The sequence below is a fragment of the Balaenoptera physalus genome, assembly GCF_965194825.1.
Source record: "Balaenoptera physalus genome assembly, chromosome: 1".
Classification (NCBI taxonomy): domain Eukaryota; kingdom Metazoa; phylum Chordata; class Mammalia; order Artiodactyla; family Balaenopteridae; genus Balaenoptera; species Balaenoptera physalus.
In genome coordinates, this window is record NC_138882.1 from 175,013,926 (window position 1) to 175,038,256 (window position 24,331).

The 24,331-nt window shown below is 39.7% G+C and overlaps 1 protein-coding gene across 6 annotated transcripts in view; it reads right to left on the reverse strand.

The window, feature by feature from the left end:
• Nucleotides 1-24,331, reverse strand: part of WDTC1 (WD and tetratricopeptide repeats 1) — a 74,958-nt gene that overhangs the window by 48,344 nt on the left and 2,283 nt on the right. For 3 of the 6 annotated variants that reach the window (XM_082440229.1, XM_082440231.1, XM_082440228.1), the window contains exons 2-4: nucleotides 24,252-24,311; nucleotides 9,106-9,253; nucleotides 7,617-7,700 (exon numbers count right to left, since the gene is read on the reverse strand). In XM_082440229.1, the coding sequence (XP_082296355.1) occupies nucleotides 7,617-7,700; nucleotides 9,106-9,153 (132 nt within the window). In that variant the 5' untranslated portion in view covers nucleotides 9,154-9,253; nucleotides 24,252-24,311. Of the gene's footprint in view, nucleotides 1-7,616; nucleotides 7,701-9,105; nucleotides 9,254-21,904; nucleotides 22,038-24,251; nucleotides 24,312-24,331 lie in introns of all 6 variants that reach the window. The other 3 variants (XM_082440232.1, XM_082440233.1, XM_082440230.1) reach the window with 3 other exon arrangements.

Sequence of the window (24,331 nt, forward strand, 5' to 3'; positions counted from 1 at the left end):
AATCTTCTTAAACTTTTAAGCTAACTTTAATATAGAAAATTTTAAAAGCCAATCAAACCAACAGGCTTTTAGTGAGCCTCTACTAAATGTTCAGTACTATATTCTAGGAGTTCTCTTTAAGTTTCATTTTGCATTTTTCAAAACTATACGAAGTAGTAAATTAGGAAATCCAGGGAAAAAATTCCCCCAGATAATAAAGAGGAAAACATTATAATCAATAACCACAAAAAGGCGGGAGTTTTTACTGTTGATTTTACCTCTTTTATCCCACCCCCCAAACCTTATTATATCACCTCATCTTAATGCCAAAAGTCAACTCTTGTTAACCGAAATAGGGTCCACAGGTGACAATGGGTGGGAAATAAAACAAGGGAAGAAAATGACCGTAAAGCATTTTAAAAAGTTGTACGCCATCAAATCAGCATCTTAGGAAACTTTAAGAGCTTTCTATAAATAACAACACCAATAACTGTAGCTAATATTTGAGTACCATGAATTTTACAATATACTGAGCTCCGTGCTAAGTACCTTACATATATAAAATAACTTATTTATTCCTCCTCTTAAAACTAAGAGACAAACAGGATGTGTACATTATTTTACAGATGAGGAAATGGATCCTAGAAGTTAAAGGGCTTATCCACGGTGATACGGCTTATAATGGCATTTTTATTACTATAGTGGGGGGGTGAGAGTGTCAAAAAAAGGTATCCCCTCCAACCTCCAACTAGGAAAGAGGGAAATAAGATAGCCTTTTGAGATCAGGGTTGTAAGAAATCAGTATCGTTGAATTTTCCACCTCCTTGGCTTCCATAATACCATGTTTTCCCACCTCTATGCTATTCTTTCTGTCTCCTCTGGGTAGAGGAAGAGAAGAAACAGATAATCTCTAAATGCTGAAACACCTTGGTTCTTTGTCTTGGGCCTTCTTCTCTCTCCTCCTACTTTTTTCCCCAGTGATATTATCCAGTCATCCAGTTTCATGGCTCTATAGACCACTGGTTCACAAACTTTTTAGTCTCAAGACCCCTTTACACTTTAAAAAATTACTGAGGATCCCAAAGAATTTTTTAATATAGGTTATCAGTATCTGCCATATTAGAAATAAAAACTGAAATATTAACTTCATTTAAAATTAACATTATTAATTATAACTTTAATTTAATGAAAATAAAATTATTAATTTCATTTAAAAAATAATAAAAAGATAAGCTAACACATTTTAAATAAAAACTAACGATATTTTCCAAGACAAAAGAATTTAATGAGAAGAACAGCATTGCTTTACATTTTTGCAAAACTCTTTTGTCTAGCTTAATGGAAGATGACTGGGTTCTCATATCTACTTTTGTATTCAGTTTGTTGCAAGATGTTATTTTGGTTGAAGTACATGAAGAAACTCCACCCTCATAAAGATAAGTATTATAGTTGGACTAGGGAGCAGTATTTTAATGGCCTTTTCAGATCATTGTAGGTATCCTTCTTTGATACTACACCAAAACTGGACAAATAACGGTTTCTTAATGTTACAATGTGGAATCTGAAACCACATAAATGAGCTGTTGGTATCCTGCTACATTAAAACACATTGGTTGGGGACTTCCCTGGTGGTGCAGTGGTTAAGAATCCGCCTGCCAATGCAGGGGACATGGGTTTGAGCCCTGGTCCGGGAAGATCCCACATGCTGCAGAGCGACTAAGCCTGTGTGCCACAACTACTGAGCCTGCGCTCTAGAGCCCGCGAGCCACAACTACCGAGCAAACGTGCCACAACTACTGAAGCCCGCGCGCCTAGAGCCCGTGCTCCACAACAAGAGAAGCCACCACAATGAGAAGCCTGAGCACCGCAACGAAGAGTAGTCCCCGCTCCCCGCAACTAGAGAAAGCCCGCGTGCAGCAACGAGGACCCAACGCAGCCAAAAATTAAAAAAATAAATAAAAAAAACAAAAACAAACATTAGTTGATTTTACATTAGGCCTGGGTCTTTTACAGGTGTATGACTTTGTTTTCAAAACAGTGACTTATGGGGCTTCCCTCGTTGAGCAGTGGTTAAGAAGCCACCTGCCAATGCAGGGGACATGGGTTCGAGCCCTGGTCTGGGAAGATCCCACGTGCTGCGGAGCAACTAAGCCCGTGCGCCACAACTACTGAGCCTGCACTCTAGAGCCCGTGTACCACAACTACTGAGCCAGCGTGCCACAACTACTGAAGCCCAAGCACCTAGAGCCTGTGCTCCACAACAAGAGAAGCCACCGCAATGAGAAGCCCGCGCACCACAGCAAAGAGTAGCCCCTGCTGGATGCAACTAAAGAAAGCCCGCATGCAGCAACGAAGACCTAATGCGGCCAAAACTAACTAACTAACTAACTAACTAACTAACTAACTAAATTTATTTTAAAAAAAAGGACTCACTGAATTTGAACAATAAAATAAAGTTGACATTTGTTAATGTCACTACAGATCTCATCAAAAAGACTTTTTAAGAAGTACTGAGAGGCTATCAAGCTCATGGTGGCAGATACAAGTTTTCCTATATTCTTTTTTTTTTTTTCTTTGCTTTAAAGCTCAAATTTTATCCTTGGCAACAAATACTGTCAGTTGTTCTTCTTGAAGTGATAGTTTACTTCATTCATTTCAAAGAAAATGTTTGCCAAATACCCATACTTGAATAACCAGTTTTCACCTGCTAGCCATTCTTTCAGATGGTGTTCCATGAAAAAAAATGTCCAGTTGAGCTCGCAACTCAAAACAACTGAACAAGTGCTCTTCCTCAAGACAACTGTCAGAGTTCAGTATGCAGCAGCAGTACTTTATGGATTCTTCCCACCTCATAATAGAGAATACTGAAGAGATCTGTATTTAAGGGTTGAAATTTAAAATTAATAAGTTTTATTGTATTATTTTATTGATGTAAAAATCAAGGACATTTTAAGTAAGACTGGCTTTTTTTGGGGGGGGGTCACTGCAAATGCATGGGGTAAATAATTCAATGACTTTGATGCTACTTGCCTTGATTCACACTAAAATGACAGTAGTTTTATCACTTTTTTTTTCTCAAATTTTTAAATGAATTATTATTATTTTTTTTAGTTTTGTTTTGCAAATAATGTCTTAGTATTATACTATGAAAGTACTTTTGACCTCATGAATTCCCTTGAAGAGGTCATGGGGATCCCCAGGGGTCTGCAGACCACACTTTGAGAACTGCTACTATAGACCATTACAATGACTTTCCAGTTTTTATCCCAGTCTCTACTTCTTTTTTCGCCAAACCCACTGGACCCTGTAACAATGATAGACATGTCTTCGCACTTATCAAAGGCCAAGCCCTCTGCTTCAACTCTAAATCCTATCCCCTCCAACCTTCCCTAGGACATGGCTCCTTCAGTTATTCTGTCCTAATCCTTTATCAGCAACCACTTTCTCTCTCATCAACATACAAACAACCTCTAGTATTTCTTCCCATTCTTACAAATCCCTCCTTTGATCCCAAAGGCCCCTCCAGCTACTGCCCCATTTCTCTGCTTCCTTTTGTAAACAAGGTCTTTCAAGAACTGTTGACACAACTCAATAAAGCTGGAAAACAAAAACAAAAACAAAATAAAGTGATTCTGAAGGACGGCAGTGAGGGGAATAAAAAAAGCTGTCCTTCTTCCTCCAATCTCCTGAAATGATTCCTCATTGGTTAAAGCCAACAAGAAGATAGATGACAAGAGAGACTATTGATACATCTGTGCAAGTCAGCTGCCCAGGTAGTTAGCTGAAGAAAGAAAGGTGAGAAGTAGATGTAGAAAAGCAAGAGAAGGTATCTTTTACAGTCTTGTTAGGGGAATCACTGACCGAAACCACCCACCCTGGCCAGGGGCAATAGTAACCACCTGCATGACTTATCTTACAGCAGGAGATCCTGGTAAAGAACATGGAACAAGCTACCACCAACTGGAAGAATTCGGGAGAAGTCAAAAGGAGAGAGGAGACGCCAGTCCATATGTCCTGCCAACCTCGCAGAATCCTTCACGCTGGAACCCATCTTGGCTGAGTGATGCTCACACCACCAGGAAGGACCCTGAGTCAGAAGGATTGGCCAGAGACAACCTGGAAACTAACCCAACACCATAAAACCTGAGACTGTGAGCCACGAGGCAGAGCAGTTCTCCTGGGTTCCCTTACCCTACTGCTCTCCACCCAGGCACCCCTTCCCAATACAAAGTCTCCTGCTTTGTCAGCATGTGTGTCTCCTTGGACAATTCATTTCTGAGTGTTAGATAAGACCCCACTCTCGGGCCCTGGAAGGGGTCCCCCTTCCTGCAACAGTTTACCCTTTTTACTGCTTACATCCTATCTTTCCTTTCATCTAGGGGAAAAGTTTGTAATAACTGACTAAATAGATAAATAAATTTTCATCACCCTCTTTAAAAAAATTTTTCTTTTTTTCCTGCACCATGTGGCTTGTGGGATCTTAGTTTCCCAACCAGGGATCAAACCCAGGCTGATGCAGTGAAAGCGCCGAGTCTTAAACACTGGACTGCCAGGGAATTCTCTAAAAAAATTTTTTTAAATAGAGAGTTGTCTACTTGCTGTTGTACTCCTTCACCTCCAATTCACTTCTCAACCCCTCCAATTTAGTATCTATTCTCACCACTCCAATAAAACTGCTCTAGTCAAGACCACAGTCACTGTTTTGTCCTCACTTATTCAACCTCTCAGAAGCACTGAGTAGAACTGACCACTCCTTTCTTGAAATACTCTCCTTACACTCTCCTGGTCTTGTTTCCGTTCTACTTCACTGACTCTCTTTCGTGGTTAACTTTTTTTTATCTCCTTAGCTGGTAATCAATTTCTGAAAGCTGGAGTATCTCCAGAGCTAGGTCTTGGACCCTATTCTCTAAGGCTCCGTGGATCGCTGAAGTCTCCGGATTTCTCCCTATAGTCCAGAGCTCTCCCCTGATTAGGACCATCAACTGCCTACCTGACATCTCCACAAAGCTATCCAACAGGCTTTCAAACTTTACAGGTCCAACCCCGATTCTCTCACAAACCTATTTTTCTCCCAGTCTTCTTTCCATCTGCTCTCACTTCTCTAAGCCTCACAGGTGGCAAAGCTGGGATTTAAACTAGGTCTTTCTTTTTTTTAAAATTTCATTTATTTATTTTTGGCTCTGTTGGGTCTTTGTTGCTGCGCGCGGGCTTTCTCTAGTTGTGGCGAGTGGGGGTTACTCTTCGTAGCGGTGCGCGGGCTTCTCAATGCGGTGGCTTCTCTTGTTGCGGAGCATGGGCTCTACGTGCACGGGCTCAGTAGTTGTGGCTCGCGGGCTCTAAAACACAGGCTCAGTAGTTGTGGCACACGGGCTTAGATGCTCCACGGCATGTGGGATCTTCCTGGACCAGGGCTCGAACCTGGGTCCTGTGCATTGGCAGGCGGATTCTTAACCACTGCGTCACCAGGGAAGTCCAAACTAGGCCTTTGTTTTAACATCTAAACCTGTGGGCATTCCTTCATATTGTGCACTGTTACTATAGGTCCCGGCCAAGGTGGCCTTCAGCCAAGTGCAAATTCAGACAGTTCATCCACCTTAACATATTTTTGTATTTGAGTGCCAAATCTTTGGAAATAATAGCTAGAATCCTGTTTTGTGTTCACAGAGGTTTCCAAGTCTGTTGTGGACAAAGTTATAAAACCAGGAAGAGATAGTAGAGACAATATGGGTTGGGTGGAGGCACAGCTAAAAGGAGAAGACCAGCCAGAACTGTCTACTCAGCATCCACCAGAGCAGGGTTTCTCAACCTTGGCATTATTGGCATTGGGCGCTGCATAATTCTTTGTTGCACATTCTTTGTTGTACTATGATTGTAGAATGTTTAGCAGCATCCCTATACTCCATTCATTATATGCCAGTAGTACCCTTTCAGTTTTCACAGCCAAAACTGTTTGGACATTGCCAAATGTCCCCTTGGAGGTAAAACCTTCCATGCCCCACCTCCAACTGCACTAAAGGGATGTACTTTATTTTTCAAGGAAATATGGAAAGAAATTCAAAAAAATAGAGTAAAGGATAAATAATACAATATATTTACAAAATCATGTTTTCAAAGACTTTTTAGAGGTATGGGGAAACAATAATGACATAAAAGTACAAAAGGGTTTAGCAAACTGTGTAAATGGTATGAGCTCCACTTTGCAGAAAAAAATTACATAAGCATGAAAAAAACTGGAAGACATAATAATAATTGTTATTTACTGAACTAGCTTATATGATCCAGGCATTGTATTAAGCACTTCAAAAATCATCTCATTTAATCATCACAACAATTCTCAGTTATTGATCCATTTTACAGATCAGGAAACTAAGGGTAACTTGAACAAGGCTATATAGCTGTAGAGAAGATAGGTCTTGAAACTAAATTTATTCAGCGCTAATGCCCATCTCTTAACTAGCATTCTGCTTCATAATACATGAAAGTAATATACCAAACATTAACAATGTTTATCTCTGGATGGTAGAATTAAAAGTGATTTTGTTTTCTTCTCTATATTTTTCTGTCGATTCCATATTTTCTACTATGATATTTACTACTTATATAGTCAGAAAAAAAATTTTAAGTGAAAGTTGTGAAGACCACTTGGTAACATGGAGAAAAGGATTATTATAGAAAAGATATAAAATTCAATGTAAAGTATGATTACAATTATGTAAAAATATGCAAAAGATAAAAGGAAGTATATACATAGTAATTATACTAGGGAGGTGGGAATAACAAGTAACTTTTACTTATCTTTTCCATATTACTATTAATGTAGTTATATTTTATAATGGATAAAAGTTTATAATGAAAAGAAAGCAATAACAATCATCTATAATTTCATTAACTCGAGATAACACTGTTAGTAGGCAATGAATTTCTTTCCAGTCTTTTTCTAAGATCAACATAATTACTTACAAACATTAACGTGAAGGAACCAAAGAGAATTCTTATTCAACCTGCAGATGACACTAAGTTGGATAGGACAGCTAAAAGTTGGATTCAAAACACGGTCTTGAGGAAGGAAAGGGAATGGAGCTAACATTGTGGAGTGTTTCTGTGTCAGACAGAACTAAAAAGCTGAACATCTGGACTGTAGGCCTGACTCCCCATGGATTAGATAGGACAACACTGGACAAGGTGCTTGGTTTTTCTAAACCTTTTTTTTTTTTTTTTTAAATACCTATTTCCTATATACCACCCACAGCATTTCTTTGAAGCTAAAATCCAAGTGTGTGTGTGTGTGTGTGTGTGTGTGTGTGTGAAAACACTTTGTAAACTCTAAATTCCTATACAAAGGTAAGAATCTTTATTGTCCAAGCCAATAGTAAAAACAGTGTTATGAAATTCAATAGTCTTTTTCCAAGCACAAGGGAAATAATATGACGAAAAAACAATTTGTGTGTGACCATGTCAATCACTAATCTTGATTCAGATTTATGTGCCTAATAAAACCGCTGTAAAGGAGAGGTAACCTTCAGGTATGACCTGCAGAGAAAAACTGTTTATGCCTTGAATAGTGCAAAGAGGATTCTCTGCAGGCAGAGAGTGGAGAGCCAGTCATCTGTATCTAGGGTGCAAATTGGATCTCTTACCTGCAGCTCTGCTTCCAGGCCCAGCCGTCTGATAAAGGGGTCAGTGACATGGTAGCGCCGCTCAAAGCTCAGGGCACCCCGCTCCTGGGGAACAGAAACAAACTCATAGATTCATTGATTCAATTTAACATGATTTCCTATGTTCCTGTTACATATGCAGCATTGTGCTGGGCCCCACAGGAGCTAGAAAAAAGAACAAGAAATTGGCCTGCAGGAGCTTACAGTATACTTGGGCAGGGATTAGAGAATAATGTCGATAGAAGAGAGGATATAATTAAGGACTAAGTTGTAATTGTTGGGTTACCAAAAAAAAAAAAAAATTGAAACAACAAATAGGGAATGTTTCCATATTTAGGTTAGACAAGGTGGGCATCATCTTTAGGACACATATTGTGGGGTATATATAAAGGAGAAAAATAACTTGCATGGTCCCTCCAATTCCATGATTCTGTGCCTCTAGGAATTGGTCCTTGCCCTTGGGGCCACTCAGTAGACTGAGTGAAATCACACACAAAAACCCCCACAAATGAACAAAGCTGCAAAAGGATTCAGGGATGCAGGGGAAAATATACAGAACACAGACTAACGTGAACCAGGTACATGGCTCATGTAGAGGCATACACTCAATCCTTCTGGATGGTGACCACAGCTTATGCTGCATGCCACTTAATTTTTAAAAGATTTTTGGCACTTAACTTTTACAAAGAACTTTCTCAGGTTCTTTCGGATTTCATTCTCAAGATCAGCCTGCAGGCAGACAGACATTATTATCATTTAACAACAGAAAACTGAGGCACACAAAGGTAAAGTGACTAAAGTCTTATAGGTAGTTAATTAGGGCAGTGGTGAGATTAAGTTCCTGACCCCAGCCTGGGGTTCTTACTTCAAAAGCACATCTTGTCTTGGTTGAATCTCCTCCATTAAACACCTGTGCTCCTTTACTGAGGGCTTCCCTGACAAAGCCTGGGCTACCTCACTAAATGAGCTTGACTGCCCAGTCATCTATTCATCTCACAGTATTGGAGTGTCTTCCAGGTACAAACTGCAGAGAAAAGGTGCAGGCTTTGGTATAGGAGACCCTCGAAGAAGAGAAGAAAGAGTCTAAGCTAAACTGGGATTAAGACTCCCCCAGGTTCTGTTATATGTACAACTGAGCAGCCAGAGCAACATGAAGAAGCTCTATTTACTTCTGCTGCACACCCCGCCTCCTCCACAGATGTGCACGTACATGCTCCCCTCCTTCACCAGACTCCATCAATCTCAGCAGCCCAGGTACAAGTGCTTGGATAGAGGAGTCTCCATGATTCCATGTTCTTGGATAAAAGAAGATCAGAGTCAAGAGACCTTGGTTCTAGTCCTGTGTCTGCCACTAATTAGTTATGTGATTTCAGGCAAGTCACAGACTCTAGTCCTCAGTTTATTCAGCTATAACATGAATCTGTGGGGAAAAAGGACCTCATGCTCTGGTTCATAGGCCTGGGTTGCTTACCTTTATCTGCCTACAGATGAGGTCTCTAGTTATGTTGACTTTTGCCATCTTCTCTTAATGGATTCAACAGAAGGAAGCTATAGAAGGATCTTCAGGACCCTTGAGCATTCCAGCCAAGCCCAGGTCCACAAGACACACATTTAATTACCTGGGGGGAAAAAATCATCAAACCTTGGAGGATGGAGTAAGGTGGCTTCAGGGCCCTGATTCCACCCCTAAAATAGCCCACCAGCCCACCCAGTAAACTGGCTATTGCCTGTGATTTATGACATGGTGTGCTGGCCCTGCTCCATAGTGTTGAAGAACCTCTGGAGGGTGAAGAGGGTTGGGGGGTGGACAGACAATGATTCACAGCCACAGGAAGTACTGGAACAAACACTGAAGGAGTCAGTCATGTGTGCTTCTCTAGAAAATGGGTGTGTGTGTGTGGATATGAGTATGAAGGAAGACGGAAGCACATCCCAAAGTAAGAACAAGGCATACAGCAAGAAGGATGTCAAGTTTCACTTGCTCAGCATGCATCTGTGGCAACCAGTCTGAAACTTTTAATTATGCTTCAAAATCCTTGACCTTCAGCTTGGCTCTCCCCAAAACCAAATCAGTATCACAAACAGAACATTCAACCCTCTAACAGATGCACAGAATAAAAGAGCGGACAGGAAATGTAATGGTGACCATGTCAAACATAAAGAAATCCTTCTTCAATACCCTGATATGTAGGCTTTCAGACTCAGAACTTCTTAAGCAAACTATTCCTTTATCATACAACTCTGTTAGAAAGACCTAGTCATCTCATTTCTGATAATTTGCCATAAGAAAGCACAAAATATGAGAAATAAAAAAGTTCCATACTGAAGCATATTCATCACAGAGTTTGTAAAAGCAAAAAAAATAAAACCACCCAAGTTTCCAATGATAGAGGAATGGCTAAATAATGTATAGCCATATGATATTATGTAGCATTAGAAATGCTACTTATGAAGGAAAAATGCTTACATCATGTCATATGTTTATATTTTGCTTTTGCAGTAAACACTATTATCACAGCTATGTTTAAAAAAGGAAATATAAAAAATAACAATTGCCATCTTTGGATAATAAATAGTATGACTGATTTTTTCCTTCTACTTTTTGATGTTTTCAAATTTTTTCTATAAAAGCACATTAATTTTATTTTACAATCAGAAAAAAAAAACCCACTAGAGAAAAACATAAACCACTGTTTTTTGGGGGTTTTTTTAAACATCTTTATTGGAGTGTAATTGCTTTACAATGGTGTGTTAGTTTCTGCTTTATAACAAAGTGAATCAGTTATACATATACATATATCCCCGTATCTCTTCCCTCTTGCGTCTCCCTCCCTCCCACCCTCCCTATCCCACCTCTCCAGGTGGTCACAAAGCACCTAGCTGATCTCCCTGTGCTATGCAGCTGCTTCCCACTAGCTATCTATTTTACATTTTAAACCACTATGTTTTAAAAGAAAGTTCTACCTCTTGTTATGTCCACCTTTTGGTCCTGTTTCTACCTCTGGAGTCACACAGGAGGTCTAGTCTTCCTTCTGCATCATGGCCCTCTAATGATGGCTTGTAAGGCCCATCAGGCCTCTCTGCCAACCCTCCCAAGTCAGCAGGACCTCCCGAGGCCACTTCTGGATCTCCTGGCCCTGGCTTTCCTCCAGCTGGCCTCCTGCATATTCCTAGCACACCCTCCGAAAACCAAACCTTCTCCACCTGAGCTGTGAGCAGACTCCTTCCTTTCCTTTTGGCATTTAACCACAAAAGGAGACTCTATTTATAAACACTATGTTATTGCAGATTTATTTTTCCTTTAGTGCTAAGCACACAGTGGGACTATAAAAAACTTGCTGCCTGATTAGATGTTTCCATTCAGCTCGAGTTCTTTGGGGCTTATGCCTCCATGGTCTATTCTGGGATTAAAAGCTCTTACAAGGGCAAGAACCTTCCCTTACAGTGTGGAAGCCACCCAGCATTGCATCTTAGGGAGCATTAACAGGGATATATGGAAGTCACTGGCACTATTTAGGCTCACAAAACCTACAAGCACCAAGAACATTCAGGGATGCCATCTGAGAACTACAATTCCACAATGGCTTTTCCAGGGGCCCTTGGCCATCAAATTAAAATTATGAATTTGAACAAACTGACATAAATTAAGCATTGGCCTGCAATTGTGTTTATGGCTCTGATTTGCGATATAATGGTCAAAGCCAAAACAATAACAGTAATTGCCCCACAATCACCAATAATATGGGGTGAGGCTTATTACAATGGAAAACACCAAAGTCAGTGAGTATATCTGATATAAAGTAAGACCAGTGATGTGGCCTTGGTCAAGTCTCTTAATCTCTCTAAGTAGGCACTCATTCGGGTCACTCACAGGCACAGGAAGCACTGGAACAAACACTGAATGGGCCATGCATGCTTCACCAGAAAAAGGCTCATTTTTTACTCCCAACACCTTTTCCTTGGAAGATTACTGGGAAGGTCAAATAAAATAATGTAAGTATAAAGTTTTTTCTTTAATTTTATTTTGAAAAGAATATAAATACTTTTATCTGCTAAGAAATAGTAAGTTGCCAAATATTATGTACTTACTATGTACCAGGAATTGTGCTAAGTGCTTTATATTTATTCATTCATTAATTTATTCATTTAACAGGTGAACACAAGAAGCTTCTACTATATGCCAGGTACTATTCCGGGCCCAGGAGATACAGCAGTGAACAAAATAGGCAAGTTCCTTACTCTCATGGTACCTATATTCTAGCAGGAGGGGATAGATAACAAATAATAATACAAATAAAATAAGAATATATCCAGTAGTGAAAAGAGCTATGATGAAAATAAAACAAGTTGATCAGAGAGTGATTGATGGGCTACTTTTAGACTTGAGGTCAAAGAAGATATAGTGTATTTTGGAGTTTTCTGGCTGCTCAGCATGTGAACTCCCTTCCTGTATTTTGGGAACTCCCTATCTAACGAGACTGGCGGGAGGCAGAGCGCCCTCTCACTATGAAGTGAGAATGGTGGAGACAAGAGTCTCTTTCTGAGGCTCCCTTACACCTAGAGTGTGTGCATATGGCCCAGGCTATGCCAACAGACACATGAGCCCCAGACCTTTATTGGGATCTGCTGTCAATGAATCAGAGGACCATGGAGAGTCCATGCTGGCAGGAAGAGGTGCTATAATTGCCATTAAGGTCCAGTCAGCTGGTGGTGGTGTAAGCCATATAAGTGGCAGCAGTGACCTCATGGACTGGTTCCGTGAATAATTCTGGCTGTGGGTCCTGGATGCTAACCAGTTTCCCTTGTTCCAGCCCATTCTTCAAGCCTGCTCTGCGGCCTTCCCTGATATTTTGTGAGTTTCCCTAATATCCTTTCAAGAATCAGCTAGAATTGGTTTCTGCTGCTTACAACTACAAATCCTGCCTGATACAGAGGGGCTCTCTGAGAAGATGACATTTAAGCTGAACCGTGAATGACAAGAAATCGCAAAGAACTAGAGGGATACACTTCTGAGGAGAGAGACAACTAGTGCTAAGATTAGTTCAAAAAGCTTGTATGGTAGATGCTACTATCATTTTATAGATGAAGAAATAGAGTCATAGATGTGAGACAATTTTCACAATGTCACACAGCTAATAAACTGGAGGTGGAGCAGGGACTCAAACCCAGAACTGTATGGATACTCTGAATTACTACGTATATATGAATAAATTACTACGGTATGTAATTTCCTAGAGTAATGATCACTACGAGAATCCCCAAAAGAGCCAACTAATTTGTCACTACTCATTCATTATTTTTCCTAGAGTAATGATCACTACGAGAATCCCCAAAAGAGCCAACTAATTTGTCACTACTCATTCATTATTTTTCCTAAAACATAAACTGAGTTTTTACCAAGCACCAAGCACTGTGCTTGACACAGGGGAATAATGAGATGAAAGATACAGTACCTATACTAAGAAAGCAAAGAATCAAAGGCAAGGAACTTTAGGGAATTCCTTGGCAGTCCAGCGGTTAGGACTCGGCGCTTTCACTGCCGAGAGCACGGGTTCAATCCCTGGTGGGGGAACTAAGATCCCACAAGCCACATGGCGAGGCCAAAAAAAAAAGAAAAAAAAAAAAAAAAAGGCAAGGGACTTTAGCTAATATTGGTGTGTGGCTTGGAAATACTAAAAGGAACAAGGGAGGTAAAAGCAGAGAAACCAGGCAAGCAAAAACCATTACAATTCAGGTAAATGGTAAAATGGAAACTGGGATTTAAAACAATATCAGACTGGTAGGCAGAGGTTTAAAACCCAAAATGTCAAATTTAACACAACTACTGCTCAGTTGGTATTTTGGTAAACATTTCCATTCCCATCCTGAGAAGAAATGATAGCACACTGGCAGATAGCTCATTCTGGAGCACAACCCACCCTCTCCTCTCGTAAGGGCAACAGTGCCTTTCCACAAACTTTTAGAGGCAGACAAGCATAACTGGAAACACTTCTAAGCAGAGATTATTTGAAAGGCTCACCTCAGGAGAGAAATATGCTCAAATGTACAGGGGGCATAACTTGTTTCACACTTCAGTCCAAAGTCTCTCAAATACAAATAATCAGAGCAATAAATAAAAGTTATTTGAATATTAGGAGATTTAATCATGGTCAAATTTTAAAAGCATTATTTTAAGGAAGGTTAGGAAATAGTCAATTCTACAGAGTAAAGAACTCATAGATATGAAATGATACGAATGAAAGACTGGAATTGGCAAAAGGAAGTTATATTTATTATATATGATTAAACACTAGAAAAGATTACATCAAGGGGATTTCTATCTCTGGTGCAGTATGCAAATTACATAATGCTCAGTTCTGCTGAGGGGCAAAAAGACGGAAATAAGTGACTTCAAGAATCCATAAGGTGGGGACTTCCCTGGTGGTCCAGTGGCTAAGACTCTGAGCTCCCAATGCAGGGGGCCCGGGTTCAATCCCTGGTCAGGGAACTGGATCCCACATGCCGCAACTGAAAGTTCGCATGCCGCAACTGAAAGTTCGCATGCCGCAACTGAAAGTTCGCATGCCGCAAGGAAGAGTTCGCGTGCCTCAACTAAGACCCGATGCAGCCAAATTAAAAAAAAAAAAAAAAAAAAAAAGGAATCCGTAAGGTAAAAACTTCAATGCCTATTTTGCCAGGCACTGTGCTAAACTTTGAAAATACAGCAAAGAACAAGCCGAACACAGACCCGTCTCTTCAAGAGCACACAATATAGTTGTCATTAATTGTATATCAATGGCACCAAGGCTACTGTAATCAGAGCTCCAAAGAGTGACTGAAAAAGGCTAATTTAACCAAAACACCAAAATGAATAGCTAGGACAGTAAATTCAGAAGGAACAACATGGAATAATAAATTAAATTTTATTTATACTCATTTATTCACACATCTTAGAAGAGAGCACAAAAATGACAGTAGGGGAAACAAACTAAACATATAACAGTAGAGCTAGACAGACAACTGGGAAATCACTAATGAAGAATAAGGACTTTAACAGACAACAAGCAACTTTCTTTTTTTGGCTGAGTCACATGGCTTGCGGGATCTTAGTTTCCCAACCAGGAATTAAACCCTGGCCACCACAGTGAAAAGTGCCGAGTCCTAACCACTGGAGCACCAGAGAATTCCCAGACAACAAGCAACTTTTAATGTATCTTCTTCATCCTAAGGATAGCACAGTTAATGAATAAACCCTGATTTTCACACTTAAAGCTCTAATAACACTGAGGGCTAATTTGTTGGCAGAACGTGAAAGCTCAATAAAAACTTCCTCTAGCTAGAATACAAAGGTTTAGGAATGGCATTTACTTGTAATTCAGGATATTGCAGGCAAACTCTAGCTGATATTCAATGGAAAAGAGGAAGAAGGAAGCCAGTTTCTAGGAGTCAGGAATATGAGAAATATAAAAATACCTAAGGCACAAAGGAAAAGATATGATTTAATGTTATAAAGAAAATATGAGTTGCTATGCAGATGTTACACCTTCTAAAAGGTATTCTATTCCCAGAGCTTTAAAATGCCTAGAACTTAACACCATCCCTTCCACAAACTTTTTTTTTTTTTAACATCTTTATTGGAGTATAATTGCTTTACAATGGTGTGTTAGTTTCTGCTTTATAACAAAGTGAATCAGTTATACATATACATATGTTCCCATATCTCTTCCCTCTTGCGTCTCCCTCCCTCCCACCCTCCCTATCCCACCCCTCCAGGTGGTCACAAAGCACCGAGCTGATCTCCCTGTGCTATGAGGCTGCTTCCCACTAGCTATCTATTTTACGTTTGGTAGTGTATATATATGTCCATGCCACTCTCTCACTTTGTCACAGCCCACCCTTCCCCCTCCCCATATCCTCAAGTCCATTCTCTAGTAGGTCTGTGCCTTTATTCCCATCTTGCTGCTAGGTTCTTCATGACTTTTTTTTTTTTCTTAGATTCCATATATATATGTTAGCATACGGTATTTGTTTTTCTCTTTCTGACTTACTTCACTCTGTATGACAGACTCTAGGTCCATCCATCTCACTACAAATAACTCAATTTTGTTTCTTTTTATGGCTGAGTAATATTCCATTGTATATATGTGCCACATCTTCTTTATCCATTCATGTGTTGATGGACACTTAGGTTGCTTCCATGTCCTGGCTATTGTAAATAGAGCTGCAATGAACATTTTGGTACATGACTCTTTTTGAATTATGGTTTTCTCAGGGTATATGCCCAGTAGTGGGATTGCTGGGTCGTATGGTAGTTCTATTTTTAGTTTTTTAAGGAACCTCCATACTGTTCTCCATAGCGGCTGTATCAATTTACATTCCCACCAACAGTGCAAGAGTGTTCCTTTTCTCCACATCCTCTCCAGCATTTATTGTTTCTAGATTTTTTGATGATGGGCATTCTGACCGGTGTGAGATGATATCTCATTGTAGTTTTGATTTGCATTTCTCTAATGATTAACCACAAACTTTTAACTTAGGCTACTGGGAAACTTTCTTCAATGGGCACATCTTTATATAGTTACAAAGGAAGCTAATAAAATTCAACTAACAGTTAAATTTAGAGGAATTAATCTCATACTTCAAAATGAAAAGGGTACCAGTAATATAAGAGCCTAAGGTTAACAAACCCTAGAGAAAAGTACATCTGGAGGAGATTACTCATCTGGAACCAAGGACTGAATTGGTAATATCCAAACAAACATGAGGAACCACCCATTTCAGGTGTGCCATAGTCCTTGTTTAGGCTCTGGTTAACGCAGCAGAAAGAGAAGCAGACTTGAAATACTTAGGCACCTGGGCCTGAATTTCAGCCCCGTAGTTGTGCAAGTTACTTAACCTGAGTTTCAATTTCCTCATTTGTAAAATAGGGATACTAACCTACTTCAATGGATCTTTGTGAGGAATAAATGATGAAATATATATGAAAGTACAAAATATATACCTGGATCGTGGTAGGTGCTTAATAGACTTCCCCCAAACCTGAATTCTACTAAGATGTGATAACTCCTGTTATCTATACTCACTGGCATGGTTACAACATTTCTTCCATATTTCATTCCCTACCAGAGAGACAAAGCTGACATTGAGGATTCCACTGCGGATGGTGGGGCACAGAGACTAGGATGTCTTTATCACCTCTGCTAGCTTTGAAATGCAAGATCAGAAGGAAAAAAGTGACTTTGTTAAAAACAAAGAATCTCCATAAGAAAACGTGTACAAGAATGCATATAGTAACATTATTCACAATAGGTAAAAGGTAGAAACCACCGAAATGTCCATCAACTGATCAATGGATAAACAAAATGTGGTTTATCCATACAATCGAATGTTATTTGGCCAGAAAAAGGAATGAAGTACTGAGACATGGCTACAACATGGATGAAACTTGAAAACATTATGCTAAGTGAAAGAAGCCCACATACCATGTAAGTCCATTTATATAAAAAGTCCAGAATAGGCAAATCTATAGAAATAGAAAGTACATTTGTGATTTCTTGAGGCTGAAGGGGACAGGAGGTAGAAGGGTGATAACTAAAGGATATGTTTCCTTTCTTTTTTTAACTGAATTGAAACTCACGTAACATAAAATTAATCATTTAAAGTGTACAATTCAGTGGTATTTAGTACATTCACAATGTTGTGGGACCACCCCCTCTAGCTAATTCCAAAACATTTCCATCAATCCAAAAGAAAACCTCATACCCATTAAGCAGTCATTCCCTATTCCCTCCTCCCCCCAGCACCTGGCAACTACTAATTTACTTTCTGTATCTATGGATTTATCTATTCTAGGTTTTTCACATAAATGGAATCCTACAATTTGTGGCCTTTTTGTGTCTGGCCTCTTTCACGTATTATAATGTTTTGAGGTTCATCCATGTTGCAGCACGTATCAGTACTTCGTTCCTTTTTATGGCTGAGTACTATTCCATTGCACTGCTATGCCACATTGTGTTTATCCATTCATCCATTGTGAATAGTGCTGCTATAAACATTCATGTACAAGTCTCTGTTTGAGTACTTGTTTGCAATTCTTTTGGGTATATACCTAGGAGTGGAATTGCTGGGTCATATGGTAATTCTATGTTTAACTATTTGAGGAATCACCAAACTGTTTTCCATAGTAGCTGCACCATTTTACAGTCTCACCAGCCAATGTATAAGGGTCCCACTTTCTCCACACCCTCACCAACACTTGTTTTTTTTTTTTAAATCATAGCCATCTTCATGGATGTGAAGTGGTATTTCACCGTGGTTCGGAGTTTCTTCTTGAGGTGGTAAGTATGTTCTAAAACTGACTGTGGTGATTGTTGCACATCTGTGAGTCTAATAAAAACCAATGAATTGTATACTTTAAATGCATGAATTATATGGCATATGGATTATATCCCAACAAAGTTATTAAAAAAAAAAAGGGACTACTAATACAGGCAACAACATGGAAGAATCTCTTAGATTCTGAGCAACAGAAGCCAGGCATAAAGTACATACTGTATGATTCCATCTATATGAAGTTCTAAAACAGGCAAAGCATAGTTAAAAAAAAATCAGAAGTGTTGCCTGGGGGTGTGGAGATTGGCAAGAAAAGGACACCTGAGAACTTTCTAGAGTGACAGAAGGCTCTCTATATATTGATGGGAGTATGATTTCATGGATATTGGAGGTATGTTCACATGGGTATATCCATTTGTTAAAATTATACAATCAAGATTAGTGTGTTTTCATGTTTGTAAATTTTACCTACAAAATAGAATGGGCGGGTGGAAAGCAGGGGAAGTATAGGTGAAACAAGAATGGCAGGATGTTGACAGTTATTGAGATAGGATGATGAGTACATGGCGGTTTATTATACTCTTCTGTTTACTTTGTATACATTTGGAATTCTCTCTAATAAAGCCCTTTTAAAAATCTTTCTTTCCGGGAATTCCCTGGCCGTCCAGTGGTTAGGATTCCACGCTTCTACTGCCGGGGGACCGGGTTCGATTCCTGGTTGGGGAACGAAGTTCCCACGAGCCTCGTGATGTGGCAAAAAAACCCCAAAAAAACAAAAAAACCCACTTTTTTTCCTATTATAGAGTCATTCAAAACATGGAAGACTGCTTAATGAAATGGAAAAACCATTAATCATTTTAGTTTAAAAATCAGGTTTAAGACATATATATAGCCATCCCAGCCTTGGGGGAAAAAATACAAACCAAAAAATGTACATATGTAATGCTATAACAAGAAGGAGATGAACAAAAATTGTTAGCCAGTGGTCATGTCTCTGGTAGGACAACAGGCGATATATTTTTCTTTCTGTTCCTGTGTATTTTCCAAGTATTCTACTGTAAACTTTTATTGTTTTGTGTTAATGTGGAAATAGTCATTAGAAACTAGCTTTGGATGGAAAGAAACTTGAGTCTGAATCTGGCTCTACCACACACTAGGTTGTGTTCTTGGGCAAAACTGTTTAAGCTCCTGGGTTTTTTTGTTTTATTTTTGTTTTTACCTGCTATATAGGCATATGTAATAATATCTATCGCATATGTAATAATATCTATCTCACAGGGTTACTGGGAGCATTAATGAGGTAATGCATTGTAAAACACTTAGCACAATACCTGGCATGTGATAATTCAAGAAACACTGGCTATTTTTTCAACTGTTACACAGAGAGAATGATTGTACCTACCTCAGGACTGTTGTGAGGACTACATGGGATAACTGGCACACTGTAAATACTAAGTGTGAGTGACAGTATTATTTTCAATAAGAAAAAGTCATTTAAGAAAAGCCTCCTCTCAAAAAGTTAAACTTAGAGTGACCATATGACCCAGAAATTCTACTCCTAGGTATATACCCAAGAGAAATGAAAACCTATGTCCACATGAACACTTGTACATGAACACTCATAGCAGCATTGTTTATAATATCCCCAAAGTAGAAACAACCCAAATGTCCATCAATGGATAAATAAAATGTGGTATATCCATATATGGAATATTATTCTTCCATAAAAAGGAATGAAGTACTGATTCATGCTATAACATGGATGAAACTTGAAAACATTATGTTAAGGGAAAGAAGCCAGTCCCAAAAGGCCACATATTGTACGAATCCATTTATATGAAATGTCAAGAATAGAAAAAGCTATAGAGACAGAAAGTAGATTAGTGGTTGTCTAGTGTTGAGGGAGAAGATGGGATGATTCGGGGGTAGGCAGTGATAGCTAAAGGGTATGGGTTTCTTTTGGGGGGTGATGAAAATGTTCCAGAATTAGATATTGGTGATCGTTGCACAACTTTGTGAATATATTAAAAAGTGCAGATTTGCACACATTAAGAGGGTAGGTTTTATGGTAAGTAAATTATATCTCAATTGTAAAAGTCCAAAACCCTTTCTTCTTTTCTCTACCTCAAAATGACAACTTATGAAAAGAAAATTTAGTTCTCACTCTTTCCTTTATCTGTCTCCTAACTTGAACAGTAGTTATTTATGTGGCTTCTTTTCCTTAAAAGACTAAAAGCATCCTGAGGGCCAGCTCTTTACCTGATTCATCTACTGATCCTCCTGGGTCCCCAAGGAGTGATGTAGGCTTAGCAGGTACCAATAAATACTTGCTGAATGAATAACAGCATGACTACCTTGCATACAAACAGTGTTTTATACCTATCAGAATGCTTTTGCTCATGCTTTTCATTTGAACTTCACAACAATCTTGTGAGGAAGCTAGAAAGTTATTATCATCCCCATTTAACGAGGGAGAACTGAAGCACAACGCTATGTGGTACTGAGGAAGAAGCACTAAACCGGGATTAGGGTCTTGTGCTCCAGGCCAAGATCTGCCTCTAACTGGCTGTGTGACTCTGAGTATGACATTTCATTCCCTCAGCCTATTTACCCATCTGTAAAATGAGAGGTAGACTCTGAGATGAGCTGCAAAACCCGTTCCAATGCCCTTATCCCATAATTCTAAGGACACACTGCTAGGTAGCAGTAGAGTGGAGATGGAACCCAAGTCATCTGTATTCTCCTTCCTCTGGACTTGCTGCCTACCACTGCAGGGAGGTGCTCCCACTGAGTGACAGCTGACCCCCTTTCAACATTCTGAATTATGCAAAAGATGTATGCAAGTTTCCTTTCACTCTATTTGCGATGGTTTTCCTACGGAAGCAATCCTATAGGAAAAAAAAAGCACTTCCAATGCATAAAGGTAATTGGAACTAGTATAATAAAATAAAAAGAGTTGGTCTGTGGAGTCTGACAGACCTAAAGTTCAATCCAGTTCTGCCACCTACTTTCTGTGTGACAGCATTTCTAAACCTCAGTTTCCCAATCTATAAAACAGAGATGATGGGACTTCCCTGGTGGTCCAGTGGGTAAGACTCCACGCTCCCAATGCAGGGGGCCCAAGTTTGATCCCTGGTCGGGGAACTAGATCCCACATGCATGCCGCAACTAAGAGTCTGCATGCCACAACTAAAGATCCCGCATGCCTCAACTAAACATGCTGCAACGAAGATCTTGCGCGCCACAACTAAGACCCAGAGCAGCCAAAAATAAATAAATAAATAAATAAATAAATTTAAAAAATAACAGGAATGATAAAGCCTACCTTCACAGACTGATGAGGAATGGAAGAACCACGTGTGTAAAATGCCTTGACACTGAGCGTAGTAAATAATACTTATTGAACATTCTAAACATTTTACAAGTGTTATCTGACAGACTCCTCATAACAGCCCTGTGAGACAGGTACTACTATTATCCTCATTTTATAGATGAAGGATGAGGCGTGGAGAAGTTAACTTGCCCAAAGTTACAGTAATTAAATGAAGAGTCAAACTAGATAGCTTAACTCCAGGACCCAGGCTGTTGGCCACTAAAAAGGGTTACTACTATTATCTTTAATCAGACAACATCCAAGCAGTCTTCCCCAACAGAAACTTTGTCTCTTACCGTTTCTTAGGGTTAGGCTAAGGAATCAAAATCACCTTGACTCTGCCGGGCTCAAACACAAATTTAAAGATTGCATTTCAGGGTCATGAACTAAGTTGGCACAAGGACATCATCTGAGAAAGGTGTGGATGGTAGGACAAGCCCATCGGCAAAGCATCTTTGGAAAAGTTCTCTGCCATCTTTGAGGCTCCTGGCTGAAATGATTCCATATGGGGCTGACTGAAGCTTTCTCTGTGGAAGGCCATCCTAAGAAATGCTTCACTTGTGGGAGGCTCTGGATGAAAACTCACCTTGATGTCTTCTCTGCCTGTATGGTTCTGTATCGCGATCTGGGTTTTGTGAAAAATTTTCCTGATGTTTTCAGAGCTTTGCTTTTCAGTGATCATAGATAATTTATCTGCCTTCTCCTAGGGTCACAATTACCTTAAGGTAATGGAAGGGAACAGAAAGAGAAATGGAAGCATATTCTGATGATGCTATCCTTTCTCACTGTATTCAAGAGCATCCACAGTCTTGCATTTTGCCTTTAACTTGCATCTTTCCAAATCCTGCCACAACTCAAAGTACCTTTCACAGGAAAGCCTTTTAAGTTTCGCCCTCTAACTTTACTCCTAGCAGAAAGGTCAAGGAAAACTAAGCCAATCAATTTGGAAATGCTTCCTTTCTGATTCATTTGCAGCTGTGTGACATCCAGATGTCTGACTCAAGAGGGAACCAGGTACGCCACTGGCACCCAAACACTCAGGCCTCAACTGATGAAGCTCCCTGACCAGAAACACCTGCCTCCCATTCTGATAAAGGCTCTCTAAAAGGTTCTGGAATAAGCACAGTTTTATGCTTTCTGAAAATAGAATCTGGGGGTTATGAACAAGGACAAAATTTTACCAAGGTCCTGATCCTAACACTGCCTCTAGAGAGCTTGTAGATAGCTACCTGGGCAAGGACTGATCCTGCTCTGCCCCCTTCCCCAAGAAAATGGGGTTAATACCTCCCCAGATGGCTACAGGGAGGATTAAGGGTTATTATTCTTGGCATCCAGCTCTGTCACAGCTCTAGCAGTTGTGACCTTGTTCATCCTAAAGTAAGACATTAAATATAAAAATGCAAACAGTGATCCCTGAATCTGATTCTACAATAGGGTGAGAATTTTCTTTCCACACAGCTTCTGACACTGCCTTCAATACTCCAACCTGTTGGCTGAATACTCCTCTTATTCAGGCCTCAAGTTTTTAAGGTATTAGTTACTAATGCCACAAAGCCCTTTGTGGAGTCAGCAGTTGTTACTAATAGCACCAAGAATGAACTCCAGAACTCTCAGGGTTTCAGTCAGGCCTGAATTCAACCTGAAGAAACCAAAGTGGCATCCCTTTACCCCCAAAACCCAGGCTCTCGGGGGCAAAAGATGAGATCTAGTGAAAAGCACGTATTACATCATTTAGTCCTTATATACCCACTGTAAGGTAGGTGCTCATTTCACATATGAGGAAAGTATAGCTCAGAGAGAACACATGCTTTACTCCAGGTTACACAGCTAAGAAGGTGCAGACATAGGTTCAAATATCAGCCCTACTACTACTAGCTGTGTAACCTCCAGCATATTTTTCAACTTTCTGGACCCTCAGTTTCCTCATTTGTAAAGTGGGAATAGTGATAATACTTACCTTAGGGGACTTCTGAAGATTAAATGAAATATTGTAGGAAAAGTGTTCAGCAAGTGCCAGGCACAAAGTAAGTAAGTATTCAATACATATTAGTTTTTTACAGATCAAAATGACAGGAATTTGATATAATTTTTATATAATAACAGAGTTTAAAATAAAAAAAAACTCAGTCCAATTTAACTACATAAGTATGAACTCCTCTACCGTATCCTTGATGAGAAGTGGCAAAGCCTCTTCTTGAATACCTCCAATGATGGGTAACTCACTCCCCCACAAGGCAGCCCATTTTGTTTTTAGAAAGCCAAATTCTCTCCTGTCAAGCCAATATCCACCCTCTTGGAATTTCCATCCTTTGATCCTAGTGCTGCCTTGCAGAATCACACAGAGAAAGTCCAGTTCCCTTTCCAAAGACAGTTCTTCAAGTATGTGTTCCCCCAGGCTCTTAGCTTTGGTCCTTTCAGCTCTTGCTCAAGTGTCACAGTCCCTGAGGAGACAGACCTGGGTCTGAATTCCGATCCTTTCACTTAACTAGCTGTGTGACCTTAAGCAAGTTATTCTACCTCTCTGAACCTGTGTCTTCATATGTATAATAGGAAAAACTTTCACTTCACATGGTAGTCATGAAGGTTAAATTAGATAAAGTAAGAACACTACCTAGCACAGAGCGTGACATATACCAGGCCCTCAATAAATGTCAGTCACTTTTTAGAATGTATTCCAATTAGTAAATATCCCTCAAAGTAAATTAGCCAGAATTAAACGTAACACCAAGGGACTGGTTTCTGACGCAACTGTCAGGGCTTGGGTTTTTGAAGAGCTTATTAGACAGCTGAGAAGAAAGCACAGCCTAAGAATTATATGGGTTTGGCAGCCCAAAGATGCAGTGGAGAATCTGGAAAGGTAAGGATAAAAGAAGAAAGGAAACAGAATGGATCATTAAACCAGGGGCCCAAAAGAAAAGGTTAAGTATCATCACCTTACACGTTGTCTATGACTCCCTCTCTGAGACCCAGGACTGCACACGTGGGCTATACTCCTTAATTCAAAAAGGAGAGA